Source organism: Falco biarmicus, chromosome Z, assembly GCF_023638135.1.
Source record: "Falco biarmicus isolate bFalBia1 chromosome Z, bFalBia1.pri, whole genome shotgun sequence".
Lineage (NCBI taxonomy): Eukaryota > Metazoa > Chordata > Aves > Falconiformes > Falconidae > Falco > Falco biarmicus.
Genome location: NC_079311.1, coordinates 57,542,996 through 57,558,477, shown reverse-complemented (window position 1 = coordinate 57,558,477; position 15,482 = coordinate 57,542,996). Strand labels below are relative to the sequence as shown.

The 15,482-nt window shown below is 38.2% G+C and overlaps 1 protein-coding gene across 2 annotated transcripts in view; it reads left to right on the top strand.

Moving 5' to 3' along the window:
• MRPS27 (mitochondrial ribosomal protein S27) overlaps nucleotides 1-15,482 on the top strand; it is a 46,494-nt gene that overhangs the window by 4,706 nt on the left and 26,306 nt on the right. For both annotated transcript variants that reach the window (XM_056323675.1, XM_056323676.1), the window contains 2 exons: nucleotides 3,037-3,107; nucleotides 5,071-5,129. In XM_056323675.1, coding sequence (XP_056179650.1) covers nucleotides 3,037-3,107; nucleotides 5,071-5,129 — 130 coding nt within the window. The remainder of the gene's footprint in view (nucleotides 1-3,036; nucleotides 3,108-5,070; nucleotides 5,130-15,482) is intronic.

Genomic DNA, 15,482 nt, shown 5'->3' with positions numbered 1-15,482 from the left:
CTTAGCAGGTGAGGGTCAATATTTTACCAGTCATTGTCCTGAATCACCCTGCTGCAGGCAGCAAGACATTGAGTTTCTATGAACAAATGACAATAAAAGTGAATGTGAAATCTCAGATACCAGTATTGTAGAGACAACTTTGAAGTGCTGTCTAGAAGTTAAATGACCTCAGCTCAGACTTACGGTTTGTTTTGTTGGTTTGTTATGAGATTCTGCAATATGCAGAAATATATTTTTAGATAAATGGAAGTTTTGTAAAAGTTCATCTTGTAGAAATATGTATGAGAGATTACACCCACTAGTGTCATCTTTGGTAATGACTATTAGATGAAAGCACTAATAACATGTGTCTGTTAGAATGTACATCTAATTTTGCTTTGGCCATTAAAACACTTGGTTTATAAACCAGTGTTAGTGCTCAGGTTTTACTATCAACAGTGCTAGGAGACTTGGGCATTCATGTTCCTGCATTCTAGTACTTCTATCAGGATGTTTTTAACTAAGAAGAAGCTTTAGTCTTGATTATTGAATAGCAACTTACAGAGCAAAAACTTGGTTTACAAAAGGTAGCTGTATTATTTTAAATCATAAACATGAGAAAAATAGTCTGGTTTCAGGTGCTCTTCAGAGAAAAAAAAACAGGGAGGAATTACTGCAAATGATTCCTATCTAGAAACTACAGCAGACATGGCAATTTGTCTGGAAACAAAGCTAGATTTCCTATTAATTTGATTTGTCTTCTATTCTTTAAGGTTTGATCAGCCTTCATTTTGTTGTGACTCCTGTGCTGGAGCTGATGGCTAAGTGCTTCATGTTGCTTTCCATGCTGAAGTTCTGATGGAAAGTTCCAGCTTTGTAGACAGCATAAAATGTCAGTCATTAAAATTGTATGTGTGAACTCTCCCAAAGGAGGCTTGTGTGTAAATGTGTAAATAGCTACCAGTCTTGGGATCTTCCACTCATAGTGTTGTATTCATTTGGTTTATATTCTACTTAAAGTACTCAGTGTTTCCTGAAATGGACGTTTCATTTTCATGAGCACCTAAAGTGCCAAGCACAGGCATTGAGTACAGCCCAAAATGGTATCATCTTAGTTTTCAGAGGATAATGCATAACAAACCCAGTTCTGGAATAGATAAGTGAATTCCCAGCCCATGCAGTTGTCTGTTTCAGGTCGATGTTACTATGTCATCAAACATAGCAGATGCCAGAATGGATACTTTTTTCCAGCTATCTCAAAATGCAGATGGATAATGTCAGATGACAGTTAGCTTAGTATGTTTAGGCAAGGATCTAGCCAGTTGTTGATTCCTGACAAGTGGACTTTGCCAAAGCATCCATTCTGTCTAACTTCTAGTGCTACTGGGAGTACCCCAAAGTCTTTACCTACATGCTCCATCATGACCTCTGTGAGTGCTGGAGAGACAGGGAATATACATTCAAATACATACACTTGTAAGGATATTCCTGCAGAGATTTCTTTACCATTAAAAAAAGTTTATTTGCTGTTTTAGTGGTTATCTGGTATAGCACAGCCTTGGTGGCCTGCATCAGCTCAGCATTCTGGATTGTATGTCATAGGAGCTGGTAATTGCCTCAGTAACTTCATCCCAGATTTCCCTTTGCTTTCATGGTGATGAAATGCTTGCCTTCCCTCAGCCAGAGATAAATGCTCTTTTTGTGTTTTGAAGAACACCTTGAAGTGCCTGAAGAAGGAAGGTATTACGTAAACATGAAAGGCTGCTGTGTGGTGGACAGCAGCATTGTACAGACTAAGAGTCAACCATTTTATTCCAAATCAAGGCTCTGTCATTTTACTGTAAAGATCTTTGCATATGTGTTGAAATTTGACATTATTAAGATCAGAGTAGCTCTGAATGCCATTCATACTGTTAGAAATGTATACTACCTGTAGACTTCCACTGGCTATGCAGATGTGCTTTTAAAATGAAGAATAGTGATGTCACGTGTTTTGCGGACAGACCATACATGAACTGCATTCCTCAGAGATGCAGCATGTTGCTAGTGCTGCATCTTGCCCCTGACAGCTTGGCAGGAGTAGAAGTTTAGTCAATTCTGATGTGCTGCTTCAAGCTGTACACACCTCACATCTCATTGACAGGTATGGAGGCCAGGTGACCTTTTTGGAAAATGAGTTTGAGAGGCTGGTTGACTTGAAGTCTTGGGGTGCAAAGGATGAAGTAAGGTGTTAATGATGCAGAGAGAATATTTTGAAGCCCTGGTCCTGCAAGGTGCAGGAGAATAGAAAAAGAAAATGCTTGAGGTCTAAATTTTATAGATTGAATATCATCAGTTCATGTCTCAGCTAAGAATCAAACAGCTGACAGTAAGCATACAATAAACAGCTTACTTTTCCTGAGTCGTCATTATTTTCCAGGAAAAGTACAAAACTAAAATTCAAAACTAAATTAATTTAACTTCCAATTAAATTCATTAAATGCAATGGTTGGCTACCTGTTCAACAGTCAGAAGCTTAAAGTTCCTGTATGGTCAAATTTACATTGTTACATGGCTGCTGGAGCAGGATGCTATAAAATTAGGTACTGGCACAGTGTCCAGTTTGAGTAACAGGATTTCTTTGGACTGCTGTTTGTGAATGTGTCTTGCTTCTGTGTCTCATTGTTTTACCATAAAATAAAGGACAAACCCATGCCAAAAGAACAGTCCAGCATGTGCTAAGATTGAAAGCAAGTGTGAATTTTAAAGACATCTGCTCAGTCTTTTTGGATGAGTTATATTTGTTACACTAATTTCATCCAACGCATTATAGGGTAGTTTGCTTTTCCTCCCATTCTTTCTAATAAGTTAAAATCATTGTGTTAAGAACCTTTCCATGTTAAAATATTTTAACAATAATTGGAAGTACTGTTTTCATACACCTTCAAAATAAGATGTTAATAAGGAGCCAGTATTTTATTTCATGGGCAGAGGTTCTATTCTAGGTTATACGATAGCTCTGCAGATTTTCATGTAATGCTAGTTGATTAAACGCACTCTTTTTTCTGTTTTCTCCAGCTGACTTAGCCCACTTAATGGACAGAACCTATGAAAGAAAGCTGCCTGTCAGCTCTTTGACAATAGCCCGGGTAAGGAAATAAATCCCAATCATAAAGTAATGGAAATGACAGTGAAATGTTTATGAAATCAAGTGAGTAAAGAGAGGATGAATGGTATCACCTCTGCTGGGAACTCTGGGATCATGTATGTCTTGTAATGCTGTTAAATTGCTGTGTAAAGCTGTTTTATTGTTACTTTGTACTCATTAGTTAGTACCTGGACTGTGGGGTCTTCAAAACAGTATTTGTTTTTCTCTCAGTAAAATCAGGCCTCTCTGTTACTGAGCTATGTATTTCCCTAATATATGTTCCCTGCCTTCGTGTGGTTTCTGTCTTGGTAAGAGCTTAGTGCCTCCTCAGGCATTTCATAAGAACCCAGGCTGCTAAGGGAACACAGTGAGTTATTACACTGCCCGTCTGTGTGCATCTTCCTCCACTTCCACGCTCCTTTCAGAGTGAGGCAGAGGTGGATAGGGATACATTTTGCCTTTACAGTGGTTTTTTTCCTTGGCTTAGCAGACCAAGGCAGGACAAATGCTGGCCATGGGATAAGCAAACCCATTATTTTTACTGGATTTAGTGACCAGTTCTGTCCTCTGGATGTGTTAATCTAGGGAATGGGAATGAAGGCAGGGATGTGAGATGTGGTTTGAAGTTCCCTGTGTGTTTGTACTGAAGAAGGAGAATAAATGTCACTTGTTTTTTAAAACAAACCCACAAGTTAATTTCAATCTCCAGGATTATCCAAAAAAGTTAAGTCACCACCCTGATTCCTCAGTAACACCACTAATTAGGATCATTGATACCGTTAACTGGGGAGTCACAGAAATTTTGGACAGTTACAAGATAAAGCATTTATACAGATCAGGGATTCTTGATCATTGCTTCTGAGACAGTGTCTGTGGGGGAAATGGGTTCCTCTGCCTTTTATTGCTTAACCAGCTTTATTCCCTTTGTTCATGTTCCTGCTTTGGGCTGACCTTTTCCCTGGAGAAGTGGCATTTCTAGACTGTCAAAAAGTCCCACTTTCAAATACCTGGAGGTCACATCGGAGTCTTGTTTTCTAAAACATAAACTAAGTGCACAGGCATGCTAATGCCACACTCAGATGATGAGACCTACATGTATACAGTGTGCAAGGAGAATTAAGAAACTGGAGAGCAAGTACTAGTCAGCTGAAACTTATTTTTAGCTTATGCTTAGGATAAAGAGAAGTACTGACCTTGAGAACACGTTTATGTATTCTGAGCTAAAGGTGTTATGTTAGGAAGACTTGAGTGTTCCAGCATCTTTATGTTAATAAAACCTACAGGAAAACAGGATTCAGTATTACTGTAAGACGAAGTCTGATTGAAAACTTGGCCTTTATTTAAGTAATTGATAGCACTGTGAATTTGGAAGATTGCCTGGAGTAGACAAGGTTTTAAATGAGGGCTTTTAAAACTTTACAGCATGGGACGTGATTTTATTTTCTTACCGTTATTTGTATGTGTGGTGAAATAAAAAATGCTGTTGCCCCTGTCCTTCAGAATTTTTAGTATGAATAGGCACAACAGGCAAACTTTAGGGAAAAGAATACTTTTTAGAAAAAGAAGTTAAGGCATGTCTAAACTGATTCAGAATTGGGGGGAAAAAGTAAGGAACTGAATGTATTCTCAAAGGTTGTGATTAAAGAGCAAAAGAATTCAGAGAGAAGTAGCAAAAATATGGGGTACTGAGCTATATGGATATAATTATATTATAGTCTCCATGTTTTCAAGGTTTGTAACATTTCTTAGAGGTGAGGAGGGGAGTTGTCTCAGTTTAAAAATATTGGACTTGGAGAAGTCTAGACCAAACCTGAGTAGGAGCAAGCAAAGACTTGAAGACTTCCAGTACTGTCAGGCACCTAAATATGCCAAACAAATGTATTTTGTTTACTGAAGTGGCATTTTCTTATAATATATTTTGCAAATGCTCACTTTGAAGCTTTTATTTCTTATTTTTTAAACAGTTTGTTGACAACATTTCTTCACGAGAAGAAGTGGATCAAGCCGAATACTACCTTTACAAGTAAGCATCTTTTCCCCACAACAGGAACTTGGGAGACATAAAAGTAAATACCACAAAGTATTGCCCTTTTAAGGCTGATGCTTTCCAGCTTTACTGCTTTTCATTTCTCTTTTGCAAAGTATGTTCAGCTGTTTGTGTTACTACTTGCAGCTAAGGGCCTTCTTGTTAACTTCTCCTTTGTTATGGCTACCCTCCTGGATGTTTGGCATTGGACTCCTGTCCAGAATGTTAGTCTGAGCCACTGAGTGGCTAATAAAATCTCCAGCTATGATTTACATTAGAGATGCTGAAATTATATGGAATTATGTTTGTTTACAGTTTTTTCCCTTCAGATACTTTGTTGTTCTCTTAAGTCATAATTTAACTAAATTGGCTGTATGCATATTTGCATGTGTAAGTGTAGGACTCAAGGAAGCTTGTTCCCTTAGAAAGAACAGAAATGAGAACAGGCATGCTGTGGTAATGATGAAGTCAGCAAGGCTAAACAGAATCATAGAATTGTTTAAGTTGGAAAAAGTCTTTAAGATCATCGAGTGCCTTTAAGATCATCAAGTACTGCCATTAACCAAGCACTGCCAAGTGCACAACTAAACCATGCCCTGAAATGCTACATCTACAAGTCTTTAGATACCTGCAGGGATGATGGCTCTACCACTTCTCTGCACAGCCTGTTACAGTGAAGAAACTTTGTGTAGTTTTGGGTTTTATCCCCTTAATACTTTATATTCCCAGGTAAGCTATTAGTTCACTTTATGCATGGGTTGTTAGGGTTTGCTGCAACTCTTTTTATGTTAGTATATTGGGTACCTTTTCTGCTAGTGTCAGGGTGAGTGTTTGCTTGCTTCAAGTCAATACACCTCAATATTGACTTTAAGAGGGCAGTAATTCTTGCTGATCACTAAAATAAATTAGTTCTTTTACAGATGTTTGCACACACATTTTGAGACCCAGGTTTTGTGGTGGAGAAGGTAACAGCCTGTCAAAAGTGCATGAGAGAGCACCTTTAAAAATAATGTCAGGTTGTTTTTTGTAAATAATAATGGTTGTTATTGTAATGAAGAAGTTTACTGGATGGCTGTTTTAAGTATATGCATAGTTGTAAGTGCATGACTGCATTAGGCTTCAGATCTCTGTGATTCTCTGGTACTGCTGGGACAGTATCTGAACCTCAGAGCTTCAAGATGGGAATACGAGAAAAACAATTTGCTAATACTAGCAATATGCTGCAATGAAAAAAATAAAAGGAGGAAGAAGAATCTCTTTCACAGAGGAGATTAGTGGAGCTTTCATTCCTCTGATCAAGATTTCATTAGTCCTGTAAGAATCTGGGGTCAGAAATCAGTCTTGCAATATGTGAGATGAAAACAAGAGAAAGTAAAGGCAGTTTAAGACAAGCCTTTTTTTTTTTTTCTTTTTTTCAGATGTGCTATTAGTACATTTTGCTATTAATTGTGAAGATTGTAATGTACATTGTGCCACACAGACTTTAAGTTCTCTTTGACAGAGTTGGGCCCTGTACAGTAAGGGATGTGACAAGACCTTTGAATGCCCTGACACCAAGAGGAAAGTTTGGTAGTTTAATTGCAGCGTCTCAAAACGGTACAGAAAAAAACCGAGATAGTCAGATTGAGGTGTTCATGTGTACTGTGTCTTACAGGTTGGTTCTTCTTGAAAAAAGAGGTTCAGAGAGAATGACAAAAAATTAGAGGCATAAAGTATGTTCTGTAGTAAGAGTGAGAGAATAGAATAGGAATCTCTAACATGTAAATATCCTCCCTACTCTTCATTTGTGCCTGAATGGTACATCAGTTTAAAATACAGGGGGTTATCCTTAAAAACACATTCTAAAGGAGAAATTTGCAGTTCAAGAGTAATTACAGTCATTTGCTTGTTTCTCTAAGAAATAATTCTCCTGCAGCTGGTGAGAGTATAGTTATGTGCACATCAAGTATGACCATTTGTAAATGATACAGATTTTAGTAGTCTGTGTGGAGAGAATAGGGAGGTACTGATGGGTTGCATGGCTTGTCAGACATGCTTTGATTGGAATTTTTTTGTGTGTGTCCCTGTAATTCTGCTTTGTTTTGGTGCTGCAAAATGCGTAGTCTTTTAGTGATGTTAGCATCAGTTTTCCAGAAGACTGCATTTCAGTGTGACCCATGAAACTGTTTTCAAAATGCATTTATATGCAGGTAGTGAAACAGTATACAAAGGTCTGTAATTCATGTGAAAATGAAAAAATCCCAGTTATAACATCGGTTTCCCTTTTCAAATGAAAATAAGTGTGCTGACTTCCGGAAATAGGAGATGTGGTTGGTACCAGCAAGGCCCCTTTTATTGTTCTTTACATTTTGTACTTAGGCTGGAATTCAAATGGAGGACATGCTTATAAAAATACCTCTTTGCAGCTAGGAGGATGTTGTAACACAGAGAAAGTCCTACAAAAGTGGCCACACCATGAGACATAAAGGAGGTGTAGAGAGGGAGAATTAAAAAACAGAGAAACTTTGACAAGAAATATCTTTTTCTGGCTTAATGAAAAACAGTGTAAAGCACAATTTGTATACTTATTTAAGGTGAGTAAGCTTCTGAAAAAAGAGAAACTATCAGCAAAAAGCTTTTTTATATCTTCCAGGGTATCCATTGCATGTACATGGCCTGGTAAGTTGGCTGTATGTGGATTTGTCGGAAAGTAAATAAGCAGAATGCTCCCAGAGTCCAGTGTTTTTCCCCTTAACTGCTTGTAGAGTATAGGGGGGAGATTTTGATGCCTCTCCCCACTGGTGGGTGCCTCTGGCAATCTGAGGTGAAGGGTGGTCAGTTCCAAGGCCGCTTACAGGGTTGGAAGGTGTTCCTGGTACACAAGGGTAAACTGTGCCTGTGGGAAGAATCAGGGGGAAGTAAATGGCATGTCCATGCTTGCTGTGTGGGGTTTTCTTGAAAGTGAGAGTGTAATGTAGGCTTTGTAGACTGGAGACTTTCTTTATGTGTCAGGTAGAACATAGTGTCAAAAAGTAGTATCCTGGAGCATTCCCATAATGCATTTAGGGTCCTTAAATGCAAAATGCAAAATTTAGACCTGTTTCAACTTTTCATCCTTTTAAAGCAGTGGATCTCCAGCCATATGGTCTCCACAGAGGATCTTGAGCTGTCAGGAATAGCTGTGTGGAAACTTCTGTGCTACATTGTGGAACATGTCAGTAAGATGGTAAAGGCCGTTTTGAGGCATGACATCATCTGCTTTCAGTGCTCCTCTTTTTGTTCTCTTCTGAATACCTCCCCCCCTCCATTAACTGTCATACTTTAAAAAATCCTTTCATCTCCTAGGATCCCAGCAGAAATGCTAATCAGAATGCAGAGCACTTTCAGCCAGATCAAAGACCTGCAGTTCTCCTTACTTTGTCCTGTCTCACCGAGATGTCACTATTTCTCAAGTCAGGGTGTTTTTTGTATCATAGAAAAGTTAGCATAATGGAGAGAGGTTTTGTGGTGAGGTAACTACTGTTTCTGTGTGTAGGTTTTATGTTAACAAAGATCTTCAATGTGTTTGAAAGTAATTGGGGAAGTTTATGTTGAGATTCCTCAGGAGGATTTTTAATTGCATTAAACTCATGACCCCCTATGTAGAAAAAAGTATACATACTGTCTGTAAAATGTTAATGTTTGTGCATGCATGTGCTCTGCAAATTTCTTGCACAATCTACCTAGATTTTTTCATTGCCTTTCCTTGATTGATAATTGCTTTTTTGGAAATGGAGGGTTTTTTCCAGATTTCAGGATTTGTTACCTGGGCTCAGTACTTTATTATAACCGCAAAATGGGGTAATAGCAGACTTTTAGAAGTTACTCTTGGATATGCTGTTATATCTTTCATGGTAGCAAGTTACAGTTGTTAGGCCAAATTTCATCCATTGAATCATTTTGGGACTGTAGTGTTCTCCATATATATCTGAAATTGTGCTTATTCCTTATCATGCCAGTGTATTAGTAGTTAGTCCAACATCACGTATAGGTTTCACCCGCACTATCAGTATCTGCATGTCTGTTCTGTGGGTGCAGGGGTTGCAGTTTTTGATACTTTAATGCCTATCAAGCAGTTTAGCATCTGAAAATGTTCAGTTACTCTGAAGTATTGCTTGTAATAAATGATCACAATGGAAAAAAATATTAACTCCTGAAATATACTTTGCATGGCATTCATTCCCACTAATATGGTATTTTCTTCTTGTATGTAAATCTACAGAATGTAATGAATACCATTAACTTGTTCCAGCAGAAACAGAAAAAGGAGAAGAGATGTAGAGACAATACTACAACGTATTGTTTCTGATGTTTTCATTGTGCTATGGCTGTAGCTGACATAGACTTCATGAGTCCATCAGGTCTTGGCTTTTGCTACCTCCAGAGAAATACATAGGTGAAAAAAACCCATAAGATATATTAAAAAAATTAGTCATAATTTTCTGCCTGTTATTCAAGTTATATAGCAATTGTGTTGTGAAATGATACTGAGAAGTGGTGGAAGCGTGTGAGAGAAAAATACACTTTGTAGCCAGAATGGCATGTTTCACCAGTTTGGACACCTGCCTCAGCTGAGCGATCCAAAATAACTTCATTTGCAATGTTATATATAATGTTCCAGTAATTTGCATGTGAATGACAGAAATACCTGTGTTTAATGTTGTTCCATTATGGTGGCCAGTGTGTGATGCTGCTGCATGGGAAGAACTGTTGATCACTGTCCAAGCTAGTGCTGTCAGATTTAAGTGTTCTGGTCTTACTGACTCCACTGTCTTCTGGCTACAGCATTCACTCATTTCTGCACAGAAGGGCGCATGTGCTTACTCTCCCTGTCATCTTTCACGGTTTCTTTGTTGTCATTGTCTGTCCACGGTTTCTCAGAGTTTGAGCTGTAGGAATCTTTGGAGAAAATAACTAGCAACTACATTTCAACCCAGAGCCAAGTTTCAGCCAGCCTAATCCTGTAACCACAACTCATTCAGGTAGGTGTGCTCAGTCAGTGTAACTGTGCTGTAAAGGGGGAGAACCATCGGTAAAGATACAACACTGAAAAGCATTCAGAAAGGTTTCTTCCTTTAACACAGGCCTGTTCAGCCATCTGCTTTTCATAGTTTCTCTCTCCTTTTGTCTGCGCTTTCCTTTAAGCTTGGTAGAAAGTGGACAAGAATTTTCTAGTCACTGCATAATAAAGCAGAAAATGTTGGAAGACTTCCCTTCAACACTGATCTTTTAGTTTTTTCATGTTACAATGCTAAAGGGATAAGCATTTGGATTTTATATTTAAAACGAGGAAAAGAAGGAGCCTTCTACAAACAGACCGTATGTTTGCACATGTATGGGCAAACACACCCACCTCCCCTCCCCCCAATATTTCTGGAGTAGATACAAAGATAAAACCAGTCAGATTCAGAAATGGAAAGAACTGACTCAGTCCACATCCCATGTAGACAGACTTTTCGTTTAGTATTGGGAGAAGGGCTTTCATTACTATTCTTGCAAGAAAAGAGTATTAGCAGAATTTTTGTATATAATATTAGCAGAATTTTCGTATCTTTCAACCAGCATCTTTCTTGCCAACAGCTCAGAGCATTCCATCTAGTAGATAGTATTGGAAATAGACTGAAGTACAATGTAAGCAGTAAGTATTTAGGAACAGATCTTTAATGTTATGCTTAGTATATTTTGAAGGAGGAAAGGCAATTTTGTCTCAGAGTTTGACTCATGCTCACCTTAAAGGTCAATTTCACTATATCCAATGGCATTCTAAAGGTAGTTTTGTAAATTGCTGCACCAACAAAAAGCCTATCTGGAGGCAGATCTTGCATTATGTTTTAGAAATACTGAAAGTCTAGACAGAGGTTGAATTGCAGAAAAAATGTAGAGTGAGCCGTTCATATGAATACAAATGACCAAGACAGAATAAAGCCTTTTATAAGCTTCAGAATTTAAAACACAAGCACAAGCAGGCATTTATTCCTTTTCTAGCTTTGATGACTAATAATTGTAAAGATACACTTGAGAATTATCACCATCCGGCTTCCCCTGAAAGGAACTTCAGGTTCCATTACAGCCTCTGAGCAATAATAGCAGCCAGAGCCAGCAGCAGCTCCAAATCCACGTAAATAGAAGAAAAAAGCATATAAAGCTATTGTTTCTGTTGAGTTCCCTTTCTTAGAGCTTCCCCAAGTTGTGTTAAGCAGTACAGTAATCTTTTCCCTTTAAGTGGTGTTAAAGATAACAACTACTAGGATAAAAAACTGACTTTTTATTAGGCTTACAACCCTACCCAGAGCTGCCACGATCCTTTCTTTGGGAACTACTAACTTTGTGGTTATTCTAGCAGTCAACCTAATTAATTCTTTTAGGGTGCAAGTATTTATTCCTTTTTGAATCAAAATAAATAAGCAGGAAAAATAATGATGAACTACAGTGTTGGAATAATCTTGACATGCTGTAGACCAGAGCTGGTTTTTAACAGATAAATTGATTAGAATTAGAATTATCTTAGCTCTGTTTAAATCAGCAAGCAAGAAACTTTAATTCAAGTAAAAGACTTTAAAGATGTTTCATGATTATAATTTTATTTATCTTTCTAAACAAAGCCTTATTGTTGCTTTTTGGTAACCCTTTAAACTATTCTGATTTTCTTTGGAATGATTGTACCAAATTTGGAACTGTGTTTTTACTGGGCGAAGAGACAATCTTGTGTAAGTACTTACTAGGTTAACGGGTGCTTATATACACATTTCATTTGTGTATTTGATTATCTTTTAAAAGAAAAGCATTTAGCAGACTGCTCTTTTTCATTGATGTGAGCAACTCTTGAGAAAGAAACTTGAATGAAAATATTACTTTTTTGCAAATGTAGACATTTTAATGATTATGTAAACATTAATTATTTTAGATGTGGAAAGCATTTATCAGAACATGTTTTGCATTTAAAAATTATCAACTGCAGGAAATCTTGGTTTTATTTGGTGAAATTAAACAGATTCTGAAGATGTCAGGATTTTAGTATTTGTGGGTGCCAGTTTTCATTCCTTTTTTATTTAGAAGAGGCAAGCACACATGCATTCCTGCAGTTTTCAGTCACAAATTGCTCATTATTGAGCTGAACTAAACATAACATAGGAGAATAAAGAATATATTACAATTGCAGCTGTAGAAGGCACAACAGTCATTAAAAATTCTGGTTTCAGTTGCTTAGCTAGTAACTTTGTCTAGTCTGTGGTATCCTGCTGGTAAAATTAGCTGTAAAATACATGTTTCTTGAGGAAAAAAGATACTTAATGCAAATTTTTGAATTACGGTAGGTGGGTGGTGGTTTGGGTTTTAGGGGGTTTGGGGCGGTTTTTTTGTGAGCAGTTTATTTCAAATAGAAATTCTGTTAAGTGTTTCTTAGCTTTAACTTAACTGAGTCACACTGCTGAGTAGTACTAGATTGTGGTGTGAGCAAAAGTGGGGGTAGCCATTCATATGAAAACGTTAGGCAATTTTAACTTCATCTATCTTCACACATCATATATAAAATAACAAAATAGACTAAAGATGGGAGAGCATTTATCCTGTACTTTGGGAACTACGGGTTTTTGTGCTACTGGAACCAGCATGTACTCAAAATGCTGAACAGTTTAAATGTCACAAGACAGAGCAGTCATTGAAAGGCTTCCAGATGAGGCAGGAAAATTGTGGTTGTGATTATTTTACAATGATCTTAATTTACAAATGATCTTAATTTTAAACATACTATAATTATGTATAAGCTTGGTGTGTTCCACAGTGCATGTAAGATGAACACAGGCCGATCAAGTACGTAAAAAAGGTTTACACCATCTTATTGGACTTCCTAGTAGTCAAGAAAAGTGTTCTGTGCTTTGTTGGTAACAGAGAGGATGTTCAACCTAGTAATCCAGTGATCCAGTAAAGTATCTGTTTTGTGGTGCGCTGAGAGTATCTGTGGTTTTGATGCATGTTGCTGCATGGTATGTAGTAACAGGTGGCAGATTTGATGCAGGTTCCAGAAAGTGAAAACCTTTGGAAATGGAAAAAACACTTAAGATGACCATGACAAGGGCTGAAGTAATGCATCACAGGTACAGATCTGATCTTCCTTGGTTCTGTTACATGCAGTTACAGACAGAATGGTTGTAGCAAACTCAAAGTTGCTGTGAAAGGGAGGAGAAACCTACTTCAGCATAGATCTTTCTTGGGCTTAAAAATTATTTGGAATGTTAATTTTCAAATAGCTGGCTGTTTTTATTTATGGAAATGGATTTTTATGCTTTTGTAGGACTGAAAATGTTTGGTCAACAATCAGTTACTGAACATTCAGAAAATTACCTGATTATATGCATCAGGCCGTAGATGTCTTTTTGGGCCCAGTCTGTCAGCTTATGTTGCTTGATTCCAATAGTTCATTTTTTCTAAATAACTTGCATCTTCTTCAGAAATCTCCAAAAGTGTTAAAGTGCAGAACAAAAATGAAAATGTGTAGGTACATTTGCTCAACTTTTATAGCTGCTTATGCATAGATACATTTCATGCCTGTGAAAAAGTGTTCTAGTCCCTAAGGGGAGAAACAGCTTGTATTGCAAACAGACCCACAAAACAATGCTTTGCTGTAATTGATTAGAGGTACTGATAAGCAAAGCTCATAAAGTTGTAACATTTTCCTCGGGTGATATTGAAGGTTATTACTCCCTCTGGTTTCCAGAAATGGGAAATCAAGGTGCAGATTTTTGAATGTAAGATGCTCGGTAACCAAGTGAAAAATAAAATGGTTATTCAGAGGGCCTATTTTGGGGGGGTGGGGTGGGGTCGGTGGGGCTTTTTTGGTTGTTTAAATGCTGTTTTAATAGTGAGCTATTTTTAAAGCTGCGTGCTCCAGATACGTATCTATACTGACTGCTTAAATGAGGCCAGTTGCATTTTCAGTGCTTATCTGTACCAAACGCTCCAGTCGCTCTGCTCAGCTACATGTGACTGTTCCTTTTGGCAGAGTCCCTGTTACCTCTTTTCTGTTTCTGTCCTTTACTTGCTAAATCTTTGGTTCCTAGGCAGAATAATGCATTCCTTAGTCTTATTTTGGGGGGGTGTGTGGTGGGGAGTAGGACAGGAAGGAGTGGGGAAAGCTTAGACAGAAGCCTAAGCCCATCCTATGAGATGATGATATCCTCTTTACCTATTTCCTAAAATCCTGGTGTGTCCCTTGTCCCTGAAGGAGAGTGTCCTAGAGGCTTTTCAGCTACCTCCCTGTCTCCCCTTTGCTACCTCAGTTTGAAAGCCTGAGGGGAGCTCTGTTAAATGTGGAGTTGGTGATTTCAGCAGTAATGCTGCGGCAGCTCACAGCATTTGGTTTCCATCTTCTCTGCCCTGACAGTTTTTGTGGGATGCTGAGCTGCACATCCTTGAAAGGTGCTAGAGTTGTCCTTGCCTCCTAGTTTTATTGTATAGTTTTTTTGTATTTATTATATAGTTTATTGTATAGTTTATTGATCCATGTGCATGTGGGGTGCATGGCCACCTGCATGTGTGCCAGGTCCTCAGCAGATTGAGGCAGGTTCCTGGTAGCTGAGGGAACCATGTACTGTCTCTTTGGACCCACAGGTGAGGATTTGATCCAGGGCGTAGTTCGGGGAGCATTTGAACAGCCAACAAAGAATGCTTTCCTGGGTGTGGTGTTAAGATTGGAAGGGGTGTACAGGAGAGCAGCTGGTAGAAACCCATTTTTCTCAGCTGTAAATGTAGACACAGTATGTTGGAAGAAGGGTTCACCGGAGTCAAGAAGACACTCAATATGAGTTATGCATCTTGCTCAACTTTATTAGTTTCTAACACTGCTTACATAGAGCCGATACACATGCATATTCGTAAAGCAGAGATATAATTGGGTAGTAGTCTCTAAACGCGCGCCGTTCTCACACCCCTAATTATCATGACTAAAATGAGCATTCTATCCATGTAGCTAATTGTGTTGCTGTGCTGCAGCCTTGTAGTTTGTTACTCCCTCTATTGCCAGACCGGTCCCCATCTTTCTTGGCCCTGCACCTGCTTTGCCAGCAGCTGTAGCTTGTTACAGCCACGGCCTGTTGGCACAACATAATTACTTGGTCTCAGGATTCACGAATAGCTCAAGGCTACCTTTCTTGTTAACTTCAGCACAGCAACTTCAGTACAGTTCTGATTACAGGCCTATTCTAATACCAGGCCTGGATTGTGCAGATCTTCAGAGATTCTAAGGCCACGCTTCTGCAGTCATTCTTCTACAACAGTAAGCATTCTTTCTTTTGTTGAAAAATGAATGGGGATTTTTGTTTTATTTTGTTTTCACCC